This window comes from Canis aureus, chromosome 4 (genome assembly GCF_053574225.1).
Source record: "Canis aureus isolate CA01 chromosome 4, VMU_Caureus_v.1.0, whole genome shotgun sequence".
NCBI lineage: Eukaryota > Metazoa > Chordata > Mammalia > Carnivora > Canidae > Canis > Canis aureus.
The window spans coordinates 7,019,477-7,041,411 of NC_135614.1; the positions used below are offsets into that span (position 1 = coordinate 7,019,477).

At 46.7% G+C, this 21,935-nt stretch overlaps 1 protein-coding gene across 11 annotated transcripts in view; it reads right to left on the reverse strand.

Moving 5' to 3' along the window:
* SLC35F3 (solute carrier family 35 member F3) overlaps positions 1-21,935 on the reverse strand; it is a 462,095-nt gene that overhangs the window by 163,460 nt on the left and 276,700 nt on the right. For 7 of the 11 annotated variants that reach the window (XM_077894469.1, XM_077894464.1, XM_077894462.1 and 4 more), the window contains one exon: positions 14,124-14,448. In XM_077894469.1, the coding sequence (XP_077750595.1) occupies positions 14,124-14,448 (325 nt within the window). Of the gene's footprint in view, positions 1-5,542; positions 5,641-14,123; positions 14,449-21,935 lie in introns of all 11 variants that reach the window. The other 4 variants (XM_077894467.1, XM_077894465.1, XM_077894466.1 and 1 more) reach the window with 1 other exon arrangement.

Here is a 21,935-nt window from a genome sequence, read left to right on the forward strand (position 1 = left end):
ACCTGACTTGAACGCACAGGGCAGCCAACACAGACTCCCAGGTCTCAAGAGTGTTCAATCCCACAGAGCTGCAATAACTCTCTGCTCTGCTGTCCTTGCTGCTTCTCGGATCAGTTTTCTATTCATGCCTTAACTCATCATATGGCTCTTTTTGTCTTCTCTGTGGTTTTTGCTAATGCAAGGTCTTCTGGCAGTTCAGTGCATAAAGGGATGTGCTTTGGGTTATAAATGACTGTGTGAACAGTGGCCTGGAATGCTGTAGTCCTTGAACACCATTTGCATGAAAATAATTAACATATTTAGCAGGGGGAAAAAATCAGTATGGAAACAGGGATCAAGGAGACACCCGGAAAGTACACACATCACATCTCTGTTCTTACACTTTGGCAGTTCTAGAGCAGTTTTCCACCCTCTGAGTCATCTATTATCACTTCTATTAGCCTTCTCATTCAAGCTGACATTATTTTCTACTTTACAATAAAGGCTGCACTTCTTGGGGAATGGAGTGGCTGAGGCAGCTGCCGAAGCCTGGGGTGGAGAGCAAGCAGATACCTGGCCCAGAGACCCCACCGAGTTCGCGTGCGCTGGAGGGCTAGCCAGGCCCACATCCACCAGATTCTGGAGCAAACCCGCATTCTGACCTCTCTCCCACTTCAGGACAAGAGGAGTTCCTCGGGACCAGCTGCTTCCCTTGTAGAATCCACCTCTGCCTCCTACACCCCAAGACTCGTGGAGCCCAGAATCACCTCTTTCTGATGAGCCAGGCCTACCACTCTCCCTCACGTACCATGGTGCTTTAGATGTTGTGATAGACCATTATTTTCCACGTTGGTGGTAACAATACCTCTTCATCTTTGTGTTCATTCTCCAGGGATCTTGCCACCCTCCAGTTGAGGGGTGGGGTCTATGTCTTCCTTGCAACTGGGCAAGCTTGTGGCTGCCTTGACAGAAAGAGGATGGTGGAGATGTCACTGGTGACTTCTGAGGCTAGGTGCTAAGAAGAACGAGGCCCCTTGTCACTGTTGGGACCCTGAGCCACCATGGAAGCACTCTGACTTCTCTAAGCCACCATGCTGTGAGGAAGTCCAGGTCACCACAGAGGCCACGTCAAGGTGCTCAAGCTGACAGCCCCAGCTGAGGTAGCAGGTGACAGCCAGCAACAACTGCCAGACATTGAGGAAAGACGGCCCAGATCATTGTAGACCTCAGCTGTCAAGTCACTCCCCTCCTCCAGCCCAGCAAATCTTCCCAGTGGAGGCTCCCAACTTTGTTGAGTGGAGGAGAGCCATCTCTGATACCCTGTTGCAATTCCTGACCCACAGAGTCCTGTGGTTTAACAAGAAGGGTGTTTATAGCATTAAGTTTTAGGGTATCTTGTTAAATAGCAACAGTAATTGGAACAGATGTAAAATCTCAGATTTCCTAGCAGGTTAAAATGTGTGTAACACTTTTAAGATTCTAAAGGCACACATCCTCTAAATTCCTCCACTCGTTGTGAGGATGTAGTTTTAAGAGAATTTGGAATTCCAGCCAATAAGAATGCCAAGATGAATCTCCACAAGGGAGAGTTCGTATCCTGGCTTTAATCACACCATACAGAGGAGCACCCTCTGAGCTGGAGCCTACTCATTTCAGACCAGACTAATTCCAAAACATGTCTGATAATCAAGCACTTCTTTTTCTAAAACTGCTTTATAATTAGAGAGCTCTTTCAAGATGGGATCAGTTTATCATTCTGGGACAATAAGGAAATCGCTTGTTGTCAGGATAGAGGGTCACTTCCAGGGCCGCTCTCTGGAAAATGTCTGTTAGGAGCTGTCTCAGCAGGTCTACTCCAACAGTGAGTGGGAGGATGACAACCCTGACATGGCCACGTGATCATTTCTTCCTTCCTTCCCCCCCCCCCTTGCTTTCCTCCCTCTTTTCAGCATCCAGTACGTGTATCCTCTGAGCTAGGGACTGAGGTAGGTGCTGGGGACAGTCAGGTGAGCAAAACAGAGACATAATCCCTATCCTTGTGTTTAGAAGCTGCCATTTTTATCTTAGATATACTTAAATTTTTAAAAATATTCAGAATATATATATATATATATAAAGCCACATGGAAGCTCAAGGGTAGTAAGGAAATCCAAGCGTCCGTGGCTGAGGATATAGATTTTCAGATCAACTCTGACTCTCTGGGCTGGGGTGCAAGGATTGGGACTGCATTAATTAGCATGATGCTGGTTGCTTTGTCAAATCCCCTAATTCAGAGGCTTGGCACAACAGAAGTTCAATTCTGATTCCTGTTGTTGGAAGACAGGTGGCATTTCTCCACTTGGTGACTTTCCTTCTGTTGATAGCTCTGGTGTCCCTTGGAGCCTGGGAACCCTGTGTGTGTAGCCAGTGGAATAAGGAAGTGGAGCAACAGAGGAAATGCCTGCTTGCTTTTGTTTTTTTCAATCGGAGAAGGACAAACATCATATGGTCTCATTCATTTGGGGAATATAAATAATAGTGAGAGGGAATAGAAGGGAAGGGAGAAGAAATGGGTAGGAAATATCAGAAAGGGAGACAGAACATGAAGACTCCTAACTCTGGGAAACGAACTAGGGGTGGTGGAAGGGGAGGAGGGCGGGGGGTGGGGGTGAATGGGTGACGGGCACTGAGGGGGGCACTTGTCGGGATGAGCACTGGGTGTTATTCTGTATGTTGGCAAATTGAACACCAATAAAAAAATAAATTTATTATTTAAAAAAATAAATAAAGATTCCATTCTTTCATCTATTCATGAGAGACAGAGACCTAGGCAGAGGGAGAAGCAGGCTCTGTGCGAGGAGCCTGATGTGGAACTCGATTCCGGGACCCCAGGATCACTACCTGAACCAAAGACAGATGCTCAACCACTGAGCCACCAAGTTGCCCCACCTGGTTGCTTTTTATCTGCCTTGGCTGACACATATCACTTTGGAGAGAAGTCATTTGGCTCAACTTAGATGCCAAGGGAGGCAGGGTGATACAATCCTTGGCTGGATGGCCCCTCCTTGCAACCACCCTATACTACTGCAGGAGAAGCAGGGATCTTTGTCATGCGGTCCCCCATCCCTGCTGTTAGATGACTTCAGTCTACCTTGGTGCCAGGGCACTAGAGAATGATAGTGGCTTGCTTAGGACTCCTGAGAGCTGGGGGCTTAGTTGGGAAACCTAGGTGGATGGCTTCATCCCATCTCCATAGGGAATATCCTTTATAAAGCCCCACAAGTCTACAGAAAGGATTCTGTAAAATGTGTACCTTGTCAATTCCCTCTGCTATCTACATGGGAGAAAACATCTTTACCAAGGAACAAGGACACTCTCGAAGCAGGGCTTAAACACACTGACTTTCATAAAAGCAAATGCAAATGCAAAAAAAAAAAAAAAAAAAAAAGCAAATGCATAAGAAACAACCAATAAACATTTAAAATACCCAAATCCCCTCAACACTGCTTCATAACAAAATATTAAGAAGCCTGTCCCCATTCTGTTGGTGGAGAACTTAAAGCCTTTCTCTGAAAAAATTCTCTTCCATTTCCCTCCTAGAGAAGCATGTAGCAGCATAATATAATGGTTCTAATGATGTCTTCCTGCAACAAGGGAGCTTTAGTTTCCATTGCTTTTAATTTATTTTGTGTTATAAATTAATAATGTATTTGTAATGGGAGAGTAACTCATTAAATGTAAGTGTCATAAAGTAAGGCACTCAGATAAGAAAAGTGTGAAATGATCCTGATGGGCTCCTAAATGTTACATTAAGTATATAAATCATTTTGTTTACTGTGTACTTAAAGTAGAGAACAGCTCAGAAGGTAAATGTAATTACTATAATTCTATTTTAAAATGTCCAGGAAGCATGAGAATAGAATTTGTGCAAACATCAAAAAAGGTAGCTGGCCAAGATCTGCCATCTTCTATGACAAAGCCAAATAGATCATCTGGGATGTGACCACCAAACCAATATTCATTCTCAATGACTGAAAGGTGTACAGGACCAGGCTCACCAGCTCCAGGGCACAGGGAAGCCACTAACCACTGAGGTGTAACTTGGAGCATGATCAGGCTGGAAAAGGCATGTGAAGTTTCCCATGGACTCTGTGGGAGAGACTCCACCTTCTCAGTTCCAGACCTGTAGGGATTTGGGCGGTAGGTAGGTGGAGGACTGGCCTGACAGGGTCTGCACGTGTAGCCTGGTCTGCTCTGGCTTATGCACCAAGTGGGTGATGTGTGTTTTGCTGAAGGGGAGGGGGCTGCCTCTGTGAAGCACTCAGCATGGACACTGTCCACAGAGAGAGTTTGGTTTGATTCTGCTTTGAGAATTGTGCAAAACAATTTTCAGAGACTGCTTTGCCCACAGGATTCCGATTCCTCAGCTGAGGAAAGCCTATGTGGAAGATAATATAAAGAAATAACACAGGAGAAAATGCAAGTGCCCAAAGTCCCTTTGCTCTGTGGCCCCATTAGAAAGAAAACAGTTGAAAGAAATATGATAGGTGTGGTAAGGCCCTTATGGCAGAGGATGCAAATTCACCACCATCATCCCAGCAACCATCGCTCCAGCAGTACAGGGAGCGTAACCACTGCATCAGTTCAACACCAACCGATGGCCAAGTTCTGGCAAGCTGATTTGTGCACAGTGCCCCCAACCTTGCAATCAGCCTGTGGAAACAGGCTTCGTTGGCCCACCTGTCCCTCCCTCCCTCCCTCCGTCCCTCCCTTCCTTTCTTTTATTTCTTTCTTTCCTTCCTATTTCTTTCTTGCTTTTTCTTTTTAAAATAGTTATTTGAGAGAGAGAATGCGTGCATAAGTGGGAGGGGCAGAAGGAGAGGGAAGAGAAAAGAGTCTCTAGCAGACACCCCACTGAGCATGGAGCCTGACATGGGGCTGGATGTGGGGTTGGACTGCACAACCATGAGATCATGACTTGAGCAGAAACTAAGAGTCATGCTTAACCGACTGAGCCATCCAGGCATCCCAGCATCCCCCATTCTTAAATATGATAATGCTGAAGCAAAAGGAGCACTTATAAACAACTTATTTTAAATCACACAGTTTGTAAGTGGTGGATCTGAGAACGTGAACCAGCCTGACTCCAGTGCATGGGGTCCCTTCCCTCCGCCATGTGGCCCTGTTAACTCCCTGTATCCCTGGGGCCTGGTGTGGGATGACACTACTAAGTGCACGCTAGTATGGGGCAGGAAGAATGTCAAGGGCTTTGGAAACCATTATAATGTCTGTTCCTAGGGGCATGGGTGGCCATTCCACTTTAGCTGAGAGCCGTGTACAATAAAGGCTTAGGTAGTACCAGTGGAAGAAAAATGACATGCATCTGTTTTAGTATTCTGCACAGTACCAGCATTTCCCCCCTTTGTCTTTTTTAGCTTCCAAAAATAAAAAAATAAAAAACATCAAGACCTTGACAGGACATTGCTTTTTGACAAATGAATCACCTTGAATTTCTGTCTGGCTTTCAGCTCAGATTCCACATAGTTCCCTGTCCTTTGCCTGTCAAACTTGCTTCCAAGCTCACCTCTGCCAAGAAATGCCTCCATCCTGACAGCCCAAAATAATGACAGGGTATGATACTGGTCTCTCTGCTGTGGGTTCCACACCAGCTACATGGCTTATCTGAATATTCATGAAGAGAAAGATTCAGTTATCTGTGGTTGGAATATTCTCCATCATTATCACCACCACCACCACCACCATCATCACCACCATCATTATCACCACCACAATCATCATCACAGCACCATCATCACCATCACCACCACCATCATCATCATCACCACCATCACCAACATCACCATCACCTTCATCATCACCATCACCATCATCTTATAATCTGAAGAGAGCAGGGACCATGGTCTGTGTGAGTCTGGGGATTCACATTTGAAGTCAGTTGAAGATGGATACACCACCTCTGGACCAAGTGCAGTTTAGGTCTTTAAACATCCTATCATATTTAAGCCTGAGCAGTTGGAGCACAAGCTCTAGACAAGAGCTTTGAGAGCCCAGAGGAAGGGTGATCTCAACTGCAACCCTCAGAGGTGGAGTATTAGGGGCTCTGTTTTACAGAGAAGGAGTGAAGCTTGGAGCCTTTGGTTGCCCAATCTATGGCCACATAGCAAAATAAAGGCAGAGTTGAGCTTTGAACCTGAGCTGTCCAATGTCAAGCCTGCATTCTTACCATTTTATCACTGTGCCCCAAGTGTTGGCTGGTGGCTTTATTCCTCACTATTGACCCGTCCTGCCCGGGCACTGCCTCCATGTTCTTTCCCTAGGAGGAAAGAGTGTTGACCTACTTCCTTTCTAGCAGTATTTCTGCAGATGTCTGGAGCTGAAGAGAACAAAGGTCTCATGCCCTCTCTCTAAGCATCTGTGGCCTCTTTGATAATATGGATGAGCTGGATCAGAGAATCCTCAAAGTGCCTTTTGAGATCTCCACGCAGATGATTTTTTCCCCTAAATGTGGTGAAATTTTTAAATTTCAGTATGCCCATGAGCTGGCTTACTAGCCCTGACTGTACAACTAAGAATCACATGGAAAGTAAGAAATGGCTCAACACTACCTGGGTAGGATGGGGTGGGGTCTATGTCTCCCATACACATCAGCTGCATGCACCCTTCGGCAGCCCTTACCCACTTCACATGCCCCTCTGAACCTTCCTGCCTCCATGCACAGGGGCTCTTCTCCATCGTCTGACTTGTACCAATGTTAACTGCTCCACAAGAGCCACTGGCTGCAGGATTCTCACTCTGGAAAGCCACCCCTCCTTGCTCTACACCTGCTGTGCAACACAGATTTTGCAAATGTTCACAAGGGCCGTGGCATTTTGTGCTGACAATTTTACTTTATCTCTTGTTGATGAGTCTAGCCTAGGGCTTCTGGACCCCCCAAAGAGTCATAATCACACTGACATGGCACATACTTAAATGGCTGCTATTCTTCAAATCCCACAAGCATGAGCTTTGGATCTGACCTTTTACAAAACTTCCATGAAGCCACTTGGGAAAGCATAACATTGTTACAGCTGAATTCATCCTGTACTGAAAGGACAAGACACAATTGCATACTCTCCATAAACTGCTGAACTTCATTGACAAATCCTTGATATCCTTTCAGGGATTAACAAAGACCTCAGATAACCAGGGGAAGAATGGGAGCTGGAGTACACGGGAACAGAGGAGACTAGGAGCTAATATGATATTTCCTTCTTGCCTCAGTGAGAGCTGAAGAATCACTTGTGGTATATTCTGGACTCATGTATGGGAGACCCTGGCTGTCACTGCATTTCCCTGGGATGTAGCCAGCAGCTGTCTAGCTGAGATGCATCAGTGAGGTGGGGATCATATGTAAGGAGAAGCAAATCAGCTAAACTATGCACACCGTGATAATAGGACACAGGGCTGGACCTTGTAGAGCCGGGAGACCTGGTGGAAAAACAGGAGGGCGTCAACATCTGGGTCATGAGGACAATGCTCTGTGTTTGTTTCTCCACTAATATATCCTTGAATATTTGAAATGATATTTTAAAACAGGCAGAGACAATCTACATCTAAATCAGCTACATCCATCTCATTTCTTCTTTTGCTGACACTAGGATCCATTATGATTTCCCATTTAGACCTGGACCATTGCCTGTGTGCTCAGACAGCTATGTGTGCACGTGTGTGACGTGAGTGATGGTGTGTGAGCATGTGTGTATGTGTGTGTATGTACATGTGTGCATGTGTTGTATGGGGGGGGGGTTAAGGAGAAGGTGCACTTCCTCAGCAGCAAGCCTGATCAAAGTCTCCTGGCATAAAAATGGTTATATGCCATTGCCATTATTTGTCACCAACTGGAAGACACAGGCCAATTAAAAACTAAAGTTTCCCAATTTTGCCCATTTTTTTTCTAAACCATTTACAAAAACAAACAACAAAACATCAAATATCAACTGTAAGGCTCTGGACATATCGCTGTTTTGGGGTTGACGATTCTTGAAAATAAGACAGGAAACAAGACTGCCACGAGTCAGGAGGAAGGGTGAAGGCAGAGGGATGTGCTGAGCACAGGACAGTTTGCCCCTCCCTCCTTCCCTCAGGCCCTCTGAGCTGGTGGCTTAACCAGGGCTCCTGAGTCCCAGTGGAGGCCTCCTTGCCCCTGTATACAGGGGTACAAAGGTAGCTTCACCCACTGGGTTATGAGCAATTCAAGGGCAAGAACGTGCTTGGAACTTCCGTTCCCCTGTGCCCCATGGTGCAGGGTCAGAGCAGGCAGTTGGTGAAGCTTGTTGATTAATGCTTGTAGGAATTAAGAATGAACAAGCCAGTGGGTAAGCAGGGCTAACCCAGGCATTTGGATCTGGGTGTTGTGGGGAGATGCTGGGGGTAACCACAGGTCCCTTCAACAGACAAAGGCGTCCCCAGCCTGACACCATCACTTCCCCACTCAGCACCTCCAGCCTTGCTTTACGTGACCTATCATTATTTTACTTATTGTTTGCTTCCCCACTAAAATGTAAGCTCCACAAAGGCAGGGATTTTCACTTGTTTTGGTCACTGTGGTATCTGTAGCACCTAGAAACTTGGCCAATTTTGTAGAATGACCGAAGGCATAGCCACAACCTCCTAGAGTGGAAGTCCCCTCCTGCCATGATTCCACCCTTTAGAGAGCTGGTGACGGGAGAACAGGCCAGAGCATGTCTGGGGCTCAGGGTAAGAAAGGGCAAGCAGAGAGGCCCACCAGCTCCCATCAGATGGAAGGCCCTATGGCACCAGGAAGGCCAGAAATGTGCTGGGGCATTGTTAATTAGGGCTGCCATGATGATGCCTTAGCATTCACATTGGGCCCACAAACATGTGCCAAAGTTTCCTGGAAAGAAGATTTCCCCCGTTTTCAGAATGCCTGAGTTTGGCAAGAAAATGATCACTGAAATGCTTTTCACCAACATAAAGGTTTGCTTTAGGCTGAAGAAGTGACCATCCAAAGCAAGAGATCTGGCTTTGCAATACTTCAAGATTTATACTCAAAATCTTGGCCTCTCTCAGGAACTGGGTTCTCTCTCCCCATCCCTAAAAGAATCCTACAAAGAAATAAAAAATGAAAACACGAGAGTCAGTGTACTGTTGATGTGAAATGGGGCATACTCCGTAACCAGTTGTGGAATAAGCATTTGAAGCTTTTTCAAAGCAGCTCTGATGCTATCTGTCCTCTACTCAAAACATCCCCAAGGATCCCTCTGCTTAGGGCACAAAGCCCTTGATCCAGCAGCACCCAAAGCCCTTCGGGTCTGGGCCACTATCTGACTATAGCTCTCCCATCCACCCTGCCCTGTCCACGCACCCACGCTGCAGCCACTGGCTGCCCACCCTCCCACTTGCCTCCTCCCTACAGCTCGTCTGGTTTCCATGTGGGTCTCTGTCCCACTCAGTTGTGCTCCTATGGTGAGAAGTGTCAACGAGTCTGTTCAATTGCACCGGCCTGCAGCCTTGTGTTCCACTCCATGTTCTGCAGCACATCACTGCTGGTATTTCTAGATTCCATCCGATGGCTTCTCTGTTGGACCTAGAACCCTTCCATGCACCCTTCCCCCCACCAGTATTCATGCCAGCATTCAAACCTCTCTGCAAGGTGTGGGAGGGTCACCAGGGGCTGCTCCTGCCCAACTTCCCCCACCCCACTTACCTCCCACAGCCAAGTCGAGCTCCCTCCCTCACATGCTCTCTGCAGCCTCTGCTTCCTCGTGCTACTCTGTCTGCCCAGGGTCCAGTACCATCTGTTTCTCTTTAGGGAGGTTATTCCTCAGTTGTCTGCTTGAAGAAGCCTTCCCACCCGGGCCCGGGCCCCACACACCTGGCCTCTCCCCTTTTCTCTGCTCCCCTGCTCATAGCCCCCCCAGCCTTGTTTGCCTGTCTGACTCCCACACCGGGCGCCCATTTATCACTGTGTGTCCCTGATGCCTCACCCAGAGAAGACATGCAGTGCCACTTCCAGAATGCAAGGACCACTGCTCCACTTTGCTTCCTAGACCTTGGATATCAGAGCTGTGAGACCACACACGGTTCCTGCATTACGTCTGTGCAGCTACATACACACTGGGCCCTGGTAGAATTTGAGATGAAAGGCATGGCATCAAAACTGCCCTTTCCCCCTTCTGGGCTCAGAATGTTTCTCAGTGTTTCTGAAACGGAATCAGTTGGCTAGCTTACAGTAGCCTGAAACTACGGAAGGCAGAGAAAAACATCTATCACCACTGTATCATTTGCTTTCTTGGCAGCTGCATGACAGCAGAAGGCTCTAGCGTTTGCTCATGAAAAGAGGTCACTACCGGTAGAAATTCCTGGAAGACCTGACAAGCGTGCAGGAGCCCCAGATCTGCTCTGGCTGCTCTCTGCTGCTTGTGGCAGCCCCTGGGACCTGAGCAGCTGTCCTCTTGTCATGGCAAGTCATACCCCTCGAGAGCATGGACCTCATGCAGCCTCCCCGCCAGGTGCCCAGCTCAGTAGGAGACTCCTGGGACCCCTCTTCCGATTACGTCTGCAGTATCTATAACACCCACATGCATCTTCATGGCCAGAGCCTATCTGGATCCCTGGCACTGCTGTTTCCTTGGTGCATTCACGTGGCCCGCTGTCAGCAGGCAACAGGGGACCACAGGCATGAGACTGAAAACCCACGATGGTTGGGCTGGGGGGTTTTCACATTCACCCTCTTAATTCCTGATGACAGTGCCTGAGCATGAGAAGCTGGGGTCAGTTCTAGGATGCCCTGTGCAGCTAGCAGGGCCTAGAGCTAATTTCCCCAAGGCTTATAATAACACCTGCATGACACTGCTGAGTTAGCCCTTGCTCTAAGACCCACTCCTGTCATGTAAATAGATCACGAAGCAGTCGCTAAATGAAGCAGGGGCTACATCCTTGGATGTAACCCACAGAGGACAGCACAGGACAGTGACAGTTCCTAACATTTTAATGGCATCTCAGTTTATAGGGCACTTGCATATACAGTGTCTCATTTAATCACGCAACAATCTTTTGTGCAGGATGGTGCATGTGTCATCAGCTTCCGTTTACAAATGAGCATTTGAGGCTCCCAGAGCTTAAACAATTGCCGGGGGAGCCTCTCCTCCCTCGAAAGTGGCACACAACCAGGGCTCAAACATCTCCAGGACCCCAAAGTGAGTCACTCATCAGTTCTACGTGGTACCATGAATCTTGGTTCCTCCATTTGGTCAGATTGGCAGCATTTAAAAGCCTGTAGCTAAGACTCACAACACCAGGCTGTTCAAGTCAAAGTGTGGCCCGTGGTCCAGCAGCACCAATATCCCTGGAAGTTCCTTAGGAAAACAGAATCTCAGATCCATGCAGACCTACCACGTCAGCATCCACCTTTCAGCAAGATCCCACGTGAGCTGGCTGGGTTTCAGGAGCTCTGTGCCCGGCAATGTATGCCTTCCTCTGTGCTCTGGCTGACTCTTCTAGCATCACACTGGGGAAGAAGCCTAGCAGCACAGGCCTTGGGGAAAAGAAACTCCCATCTGATTGCTTCCCAAAAGCCTGAAGAGCTCCTTTCACTGCCTCCCTCTCTTTAAGAAAGAGACCTTTGCCCTTTCCTGCCCAGATTCCTGCTGAAAAATTGCAGACAGACAGGTCTCCTCAGTTGATTCTAGATCTTTCCTTTGCTGGCACTAATTCTGATAAAAGCACAAAAATGGGAGATGTAATTTTGGTTTTCCTTGACTTCTGAGAATCCCTGAGTCTGTTTAGGGGACTCCCAATGTGATTGTGACAGAGTTATGACCTCTTCAGTGAAGTCAGTGATGTTCATTCTTTCTCCCTTTCCTGAGAAAGAATCTTCCTGTGCCCCTCCAGCGGTGTGCTGGGCTTGACCAGCTACCCAGTAACTCAGTGGTAAATGAGCAGCTCTGCTTAGAGCTGATTTTTAAAAAGGTTTTAAGAAAGATTTTTTTTTTAAGAGGTGGAGCTAAGCTTTATTGTAGAAATGGGCAGGGTTTCAGCTGGCTTCCCTGACCCTGTTGTGATTACCGGCCCTGCCCTCCCCTGCCCTCCAGCCCACTTAGCCTCATAACCTTTTCATGATCCTTCCCAGACACTGTCTACCGGGAGCCAGTGAGCTGACGTGGTGGTGACCGACGTCTGTGTTGAACTAATTCCACTTCAGTGACCTCTTTATTTTCCTACCTGGACTTTTTAACCACCACCAAGCATGGTTCCTTCTGGGTTGTTCTTGGCAGTCGGTTAAGGGATGCAGGGCCTGCCCCAGGGGCCGACAGTGCATGCGTTGTCCAGAGGTAGGTGAGCCACGTCATGTGGAAGACATGGGTCCCAGATGGCCACCAGTGCTACCCTTAGGGGAGCCCTTGTTTCAGTGTGCAGGGGAGAAGGGGGCAAGGAAAAACATGTCATCTTCTCAGCCAGTGATTCTCCCTCAAGAAAGGGCACCTAGGCTCACTTTCAGCTTATTGTTAAGAGGAAGGAGCTCAATATTCTAGTCGGTTTAAAGAAAGGCAAACTCCTAATTACAAACTATGCTCAGAGCTCCACGGCTGTTAAATACATCCGATTACTGAGGATCTGTTCTTGTCTGTGACCAAAAGTGGACCGTTAATGTTCCTCTTGCCTTGGGGACAATCATGGGCCTTATCAACATTTCTAAATCTGCTTCAGTTGGCTCTTGGCTGCTCTTCAGGAGAGATGCATTAAGTGCCTCTTTAGTAATTTCTGGCTGGTCCTGGGAGCCACTGGTTTAATTCAATCCTGAGAACACCCCAGGCCTGGGCCCCAGGTCTGGGCTCCAGGATCTTTGCTCCTGCACCAGGTCTTGTTCCCAGACATTGCTCGGAGTCTTTTCCACTAAGGGGATGGGTGAGGCTGCCTCATGACTCAGTCCATACTTCCTCAAGCCCCTTCCTCTATAATCAGCAGTCTGACTTACAACTTGTTCTTCCAAAGGAGCCAATCCAAGTTCCGTCTGAACCGTGAAAAAAGTTGGGCACCTCACACTTCCACCTGTAACTTTACAGTGACATCTAATGGTAGATTGCCACAGACAGATCCCGAGCAGAGTCTAGACCTCTGTTCCCCCAAACTCTTTGCTCCTTGGACCTGTGATGTTTCATTTATCTTGTGACTTCTACTCATTTCCAGAATAGGGCTGAAGCTTAAAGCAGATGGTACGGGGGACATGGTGGTTTTATGGGGCATGTGTCTGGTGAGGTGGGGTGAAGTGGGAGAAAAGGCAGTGGGGAAGGAGTGAGAAGCTTTCAACTTTCAAATCTTTTCCCCACCACCAGGGCTGACCAAAGCTAAGTTCCCAGGGCCCACTGAGTCACATTGGCCAGCATTCTTTCCTTTTTCTTTTCTGAGTAGATCCGATTTGGGGCAGCAGGAAACCCTTGACACAATCCACAGAGGGCCCCCCAATTAGGGCAACCATGAGATCCTGCAACTGGTGTAAGGTAAGGACTCAAAGTCAACACCAATGATTTGACTTCTGAAGAGGTTTGTCAGGATTTCTGGCTTCTCTGTGAAAGGAAGGTCACACCAATAGACTCCATCTGAGAAAGTGCTGTCAACAAAGTTCAGATGCTGCTTTGATTTTGAGAACCACACTGCCAGATAATCAGACCCATGCAATCGCATAACGAAAGGAGGCAATGTCTTGGGTTGGAAAGAAAATGAGCAATCCACTCTTTGCAGTGAACATTTCCATGAGGGAAGGTAAGCTGCAGGAAGCAGCCACATCACCCGGCTCCATGGGCTCACTTTGCTCACCCCAGCCTGAGGAGTGGTAACAGAGCTACTCCTGGGACAGAATTGTTCCAGTTCTACACTTTCTGGGAACCTATCAGCCTTTCTCTAAAAAATGCTGCCTTTTGTTTCATATAAAGGAGTTCCTAGGGCAGAAGACATAGGAAGCAGGGGAGAATCCTGGGTTTGGGGGAGAATCCTGATCCTTGCCCCACTCAGACAGCAAGTGACACTGTGAACTCTCACCACTGCTCCCACCGACCCGACAGAGCACCAGCTGCCAGGACAGCACAGCAGCACCAGTGCTCAGGAGAGCAGCCCAGAGCAGGGCCTCCCATCTGGAAGGTGCCTACCTGTATCTCTGCTTCACAGACTGCTTCTCTGTGGACTTGCAGATGTGCCCCACGTAGTACAACGGGAAGAATAAAACATTCCAGTTGGTGGCAAACCATGTCAGGGTGAAGGGAGCATCGAACTTCCTGAAGGTCAGCTTGGCGAGCTGCGTGGAGCCTGCCCAGGAGGAGCACACGCACAGCACCACCGCCACACCCCAGAACATCTTCTTGAGCTGCGCCCGGGAGCATCTCCAGCAGGGGTGGCTCGTCCTCCCGCCGGCCTCTGCCCCAGCCGGCGCCTGGGCCTCCGCCGGGCCCGGGGAGTCCCGGGGGCGCTCCTCCCCTGGGGGAAAAGAAGGGGTTGGTTAACCAGGGGGGGCGCCACACGTTCTCCTTGGTGACCCAGACCAAAGGGTGAGCAGGAGCCAGAAGGCACCTGAGCACACTGCCAGGATCATGGCCTGCCACCCCAGGGAGGGGATGAGGGGTTATGGAGGCAGCTTTCTGAAATCAAACTTAAACAGAAGACATTTCGCTGGTTTTGTTATCCTCCAGGATCTTGACCTTCAAAGTGTGGTCCATGGGCTAGTAGCATCAGCAGCCACCCCCCAGCTTGCTGGAGACAGAGCATCCCAGGCCTCACTCCAGAAGTGCAGAGCCAAAGCTACATTTCAACAGGTGATCTACGTACACACTTGTGTTCAGGAAATGCTTCTCCAGCACACACAGGCTGAAATATTTTCACTCTGGTCTGTGTCAGCTCACATGTCCTGCTGTGCTGTAAGGCACCAGGCATCCCGGGAGCTGGGGATTCCTGCAGGAGAAGGTCCTAGGCCCTGACCTCTAAAAGCTCCCAGGACACTGAAAGAAGCTCCTCCTGCCTGTTACTTAAAGGTCCAAGAGTGAAGAAGCTCATCTTATTTTGCGTGCATAGCCAAAACAGACTTTCCTCTCTTATCCCTTTATTTGTTTCATCTTCCTGCTGATGGCCTTCAGTGCTACTTCCAAGTGTTACTTAAAAACCACAGCCTCTGGCAGCGGGTGCTGCGGAAGGCCTCAGACACTCCACTCCAAGCCATGTGACTTCTGGAAACCAGGCAGCAGCCCGCGGTGGGGCTCTGCGGCAGTGCTGTTCCCACAGACCATGAGGAGGTGAGAAGATGTTATTTTCCACTGTTTGGTTTTCATTCATGATTGTGTGTGCATGTCAGTCAGTTGGAAATTTAAACAGAACTGAAACTTGCATAGGGTGTAACCAGGGACAGACATAAATTTCCAGGAGATCATGCACTTGCCCTGGCACTGGGCTAAACAGGGGCACCTAGTGCTAACAGGCTGTCTCCACCACAGGGGTACGGGGGATGGTGTAAAATATACGGGGGTCAAACATACTCTTTATATTTTGTTTGACATTAAACTGAGCTTTGTATATCATACTTTCTAAAACAAAATAATTCCATGAGGTACAATCCTTAGAGTAGCCTATTATACAGGTGTTAGCTAATCCTATTATGAATTGCCAGCCCAGCTGTACCTGTTTTAGCCCAAGCCTCACATGGCTAGTCAAGGGGAGATCATGTCCTTACTAGCCCAAATCCTACTTGACACTACCTATATTGTGCTTCCTTACCTGCTTTTTTAATGTTTAACTTCCCTCTTCCTCTTACTTCTCATGTGAGTATATATGATAGCCAGAAAGCATCTGGAAAATCAAATGTCTAAGTGCCTTCCAAGCTTCCAGCAAGTTGTACGTTTCTGTCATGGACTGGAGGACAGGAGAACCATAGAAGGGCAAAAGCAAAGCAGATTCCCATCCTTCTGCATTACGTCCTCCCACTAGGATGTCTTGTCTTCATTCCCAGTGAATCCCCACAACTTCAGGCACATTTAATTTCAGATAGAAGCCACACATTTCAATTTATACACTGTATTACCTGACATTGTGGGTTAGCCCTGCGACATTTTATTACTGGGATAATTTCCCAGCAGTGCTGGGGGTAATCTCTCAACTATCATTACCACTACCAAAAACATATGGAAAAGATGATTATGGAGATGATGAAAAATCTGTGGAAAAATAAAATACAGTTTCACACGGGTAACTTCCTACTGAAGATGGACTCTGGAGGAGGGTGAGTAAATTCAGACTTGTGGCTTGTTTTTTTTTTTCATTTAGTGGTAGATATAGTTTTAAAACTTAAAGCATTAAGCGATGACAGATGTTGTGTACTGTTATGATGACAGAAAAAGTCACCAAATCACGTGATACTGTGATAGATTTGGAATAAAGAAGTTATACTTTTAACTTTGTCATCCTTTTGAATCATTTAACCAAGGGAAAATTAATAATACACAAACAATATAAAGACATTCAAAACTAAAAATATATGCTATTCTTTAAAAATCAGGTAGAACAATGCTTTCCCAACATGTTAACAGGCACTATAAGAAAAAAGATTCTATGATCAGAAAAGTTTGGAAAACTCTATGTAGATCAGAGCCAGGTTCTTTTGCTTTAGGAATAGCAGGGTTAATGGACATTGTGAATTTCCACAGCTACAGAATGTGTGTTTCCCATATTATTTTTAAATATTTATTTGAGAGACAGAGAGTGTGTGCTCATGAGTCAGGGGAAGAGCAGAGGGAGAGGGAAAGAATCTCAAGCAAACTCCGTGATGGGCACAGAGTCTGACGTGGCACTCACAACCCTGAGATCATGACCTGAGCTCAAATTAAGAGTTGGCCTCCTAACCAACTGAGCCACCCTGGCGCCCCTATTTTCCATACTATTTAATGTAACACCTGTGGTAGGAATGGTGTCCCTTGGAACACACTTTGGGAAACACTGGAATAGACCCACAAAGAATCCTAGGCATCCAAACTGAATTCATTGCAAGTTTTTCACTTCACTGTACAGAGCTTATTATGATAATAATAACTATTTACCAACTTCATTACCTCATTCATTCCTAATACTTCTGATAGAGTGGATCTACTTCACATAAACTAAAAATATTCTTTATTTACAAAAGTACTGAAAAGCATAAATAATAAGGAATACATACTAATCTGAGTATCCCAAAGATAATACTACTGAGATTTTGCTGCATTTTCCCTAGTCTTTTGTGTCTTTGTAACACACACACACACAGACACACACACACACACAGCAAAACTGGGATCGTATTTTATTTCATCCAGCATTCATTTAACTGGATGCAAGGCATGGGCTTTGTAAGTCTCAGAGGGCTACAGTGTGACATATCGTAGGAACATCTCAGTTGGCTAGGAAACCGCCATGAAGCATCTGCCCTGGGCCAAGAGCTCCAGGCAGTCAATAAAATAAATATAAAGCATGATTACTGTTCTTCAGGAACTTACAGTCTGTCTGGGAGTGACAAAACAGACCTATGAAAGAATTACAGAACAATTATGTGCAAAACAGATTTGGCTGTAATGGAAATCCTGAACAAAGCATGACCAGTGTGGGCTGTGATAACAGTGAAAAAAAAAAAACCAGATGAAGCAGAAGGGTGGCCTGGGTCTTGAAAATAGACTCTGAGTAAAAAGGGAAGCAAAGTTCAGAGTCGGGAATATACATGGTCTGCTGAGGGGCAGCAAGTGATGCAGTGGGATCCGAGAGCCACTGTTGCCTTGCCCCACTGGGACACCTGATCTTGCCTTGCTCATTCAGCCAGATTGGCCAAAAGGACTGGAGAAAATTCGGATGTCTTATTTTATTTAGGAAGTATGTGCCCTAGTGTCTATAACAAACACCTAAAATGAGTCAAGGAATAAGAATAGAGTGATGTAATAGATTTGGTTTGCAGGTGTGCTGATTCTCCACTATTTGAAAGGCAGCATATGTGTCCCACATCATGCACCATCCTCAGGGTCATTTTCAATGCATTGTCCAATTTACGCTTGGGTCTCAGAAAGGAGCAATTATAGCGGGGGGTGAAGTCGGGGGGCAGTGCCCCTTCTCAAAAGCCTCTCAAATCTTCAAGTGGTGGAAACTTTTGCTGACTTTCCTTCCCATCTTGAATTGCAAGTCAAGCGATTCCTCAGCATCTGACTTCACTCCTTTAGTATAGCAGCTTAAAGACGAAGTCCAGATTGCCTCCAAGAAATCACCGCTGAATTAGCCTCACGCTTATTTCCTGCCCCAGCTCCTCTGGCCATTATTATAGCACTAGGAATGCTATTTATGTCACCCTCACTGTCCCAACACTCCCTCCCACTAACTACCCCTCTATTTATGACCTTGTGCCTTCCATTCTAACCTTGCACTTTAGCTAACAGTTCTGGGAACGATGCAAAGTAGATTATACACTGTGGCTCAATGGTCATACAGACATAAGCTGTAAGGGTGGAGTCAAGCATCTCCTTTTGGTTATGCCACATAATTCATTCAGAAGCACTGGCTGACAGGTGGGGGGGTCTTCCCTATTCTGTTGCCTGAGTTGCTTCCACTGGCCATTTTAGAAAAAGGTGTGTACGTGCTAGAGAAATGTTCTCTTGTACACAATGTGTACTCCATGGCATGGTGAGATGTAACCGTATCCATGCATGAACTTCCATCTTGAGCTCTGCGCTCATTGAAACCACTCATCAGCCCTACCACCTGCAAAATCACACTCAATGCTAGTCTCCTACCAGCATTTAGAAAGCATTCACTTGGGTCAAGTACCAGCAGCAACTAGAGACAGTGTCTGCTCAGGATGAGGAAACTCTAGGGCATAATGGGTGAGCTGGAGGTCTGGTTTAGCCACCAACTCATTCTGAGACCAAGGCAAGTCCTTTGTCTCATGAGCTGTCTACTGCTTTTCCCTGAGAAAATGAATTAGGGGCTTTTAATGTTTAGTGAAAGTCAATTTCTATAATGAGAAAGCAAGAAAAATTAGAAAAGCATTTACTTTTAACTTAAAGTTCACATAAAATGGCTCTTCCAAACTCCCAAGAGACACTAACCTTTTTTTTGAGGTCCCCTAGGAATAAGTAGGTCCTTGGTGACTCTCTGAAAAGGCATCTGGGAAGTTTGCACTTAGAAAGTGCCCAAGTGATGTCTTGGGTTCCTAGGGGTAAGGAACTCAGAGCTGGGATCAAAGGCCCATTGGCTGGCCTAGTCCCAGCCTCCCAGAAGAAAGGAGATAATTGTGAAATGATCACCACTATCCATGCTTGGAACATTTCCATCACATCAAAGTGAGTCCTGTTGCCCTACCTGCCACTACCCACCTCTACTCCCAACCCGAGACAACCACAAAGCTGCTACCTCTACAGATTTGCTTATTCTGGATATTTCATATAAATATGTAGACTTTTGCATCTGGTTTCTTTCATCTGCTATAATGTCTTTGGGGTCCATTCATGTCATAGCATGTAAAAATAGTTTATTCTTTTTCATGACCGGGTAGTACTTCACTGTATGGACACTTCTCATTCATCAGTTGATGAATATATATCATTTCCTGTCTTTGGCTACTGTGAATAATGCTGCTAGGAATGCTCACTGATAGCATTCATAGTGAATGCTGTTTTTATAGCATTCTCAGTATGACTGAAGTTTTCATTTCTCCTGAGTGGACTAGTTATGTTTCGGGGCTGCTTATCCAACTAATATTTATTGACACTTTCCATTGAGTACACATGATATTGCTTGCATGCCCATGTCTAAGAAGGCTCAGTGCCTCTAGCTTTGTCCAAACAGGACCCGGTGGAGAGCTGCTCTGGAAACTAGAGCCTACTTTTTGTTTTTTCCTGGACTGCCTAGGGAAGATGGCCTACATTTCCCATTTATCGATCACTGATGCACACACCAGTTCAGGACCAGGCCACCCAACTAAGTAGCTTTTGTAAAATGAAGAGCCCAGAAGAAAGCTTTGGTTCATGGCCGTTTGCAAGTGTAATTCATCTCCTAAAAATGCTAAAATTCTGGTTTTGTTTAGCTCATATACTTTTTAAATACTTGCTCAGTGAATTTACATATGACTGTTTTTTAAAAATATTTTATTTATTTATTCATTAGAGACACACAGAGAGACGCAGAGACATAGGCAGGGGGAGAAGCAGATTCCTGTGGGGAGCCTGATGTGGGACTCAATCCCAGGACTTCGGGATCACGCCCTGAGCCAAAGGCAGACACTCAACCACTGAGCTACCCAGGTGCCCCTGTTTTTTTTTTTTTTTTTTTTTTTTTTTTTTTGTGTGTGTGTGTGTGTGTGTTTGTGTTGGTTTGGAGAAGAGGGAAGAAGCAGCTATCCACTATAGGCCACTACAGGCACTGGATGTCCCAAAGCAATCCCCATTTCTCATATCCTGACCCATTATGCCCACCTATACTTGTGAGACCATCTGTTTGGGATTCTGGATTCGGGGTCTGAAAATACTCCCATTATTCAGACATGGTGAGGCCCCGATCATGCTCCTGACTAGCACTGGGCACAGGAAAAACATAGAATACACAGGTAATTAAAGTTGGATGCTGACCCTGAGTAAGGGGGGAAGGGAGGGCACGCACAGGGAAGCAAAGGGACAAGGGACAGTTAAATACCCAGTATACATGTCTTGCTCTCTGCAAAGAGATTTCATGGATCTTTTTTCACCTGTCATCATGTTGTGATCAGTAGGAGTATTCTTGTTTTGTGGATTGGACAGCAGAGGCTCAGACAGTTACTTTCCATGGTCACAGCTTAGTGAGTGGCTGAGATGCAATTCCAAGCACGTCTGACTCCAAAGAATCAGCAGGAAGGGAAAGCATCCTTATTCTCCTGGACAAAAGTGGATTCAGGGTCATGGTGCCAAACACCCCACTCAGAAGTACAGATCACTAAAGATGGACCTCAGGTTTCCAGAGGACAGACCCTGTTTTTTAAACTTGGAGGAGTCTGACAACGTGTGGGATTCTGAGCCACGAGTTTCCATGCTGGAATGGGGGGTTGTTAGGAACTGGACATTTGTGTCCTCCCCACCAAATTCATACACTGCAGTCCCAACCCCCTAGTGTGGCTGCATTTTGGAGATGGAGCCTCTAAGAAAGTAGCTAAGGTCAAATGAGGTTTAAGGGTGGGACCCTGATCTGATACTTGGCGTGGCCTAAAAGAAGAGAGAGCAGAGAGCTCATTCTCCTGGAAGGAAGGTCATATGAGGACAGAGTGAGGGGTGGCTCTCTACGAGCCAGGCAGAGAACCTCTCCAGAAACCAAATTTGCTAACACCCTGATCTTGGGCTTCCAGCCTCCAGAACTGAGAAAAATCAGTGTCTGCCATCTAAGTCACCCAGGCTGTGGTACTTACTTATGGAAGCCCAAGAAGACTACCTGGGGATGTCCCAGCAGTGTGTGCTGTGCTTGTAGGGGTGTGAGGCACAGACGGTGAGCACCACTGTGCAGGATGTGGGAACAAGCTGCAGATGACATAGTACTTATTTCGATAACCTTTTAGGAGGAGAAATAACCACACCAATGATTAAATTTTAATTCGATACTATCTCACATGTATGTGCCTCCCATGCATTGCTTATGCCTTTGTTGGAAAGTGAGTCCTGGAGGCAGTTTGCAGAGACAGAACACACAGCAGCTGCCAAGTTGTTTTTAAAAACCTGAATTATTTGCTGAGTGTGGATACAGAATTGGGAGGTGAATGAAAGCTGCTTTTTGGGGGGTGGAGTGGGGTGGTGGCCGGCTGCCCCTGCCATCACTACCATGTCAGTAATGACATCTCAGACATCCCACAGGCATTTGCACCCCACTCCCCATTTCCTTGGAGGTCCCCCAATAATCCCCAGGTGTCCAAACAATGCCACCTGATGTAGCGGATTTAAGACAATCCT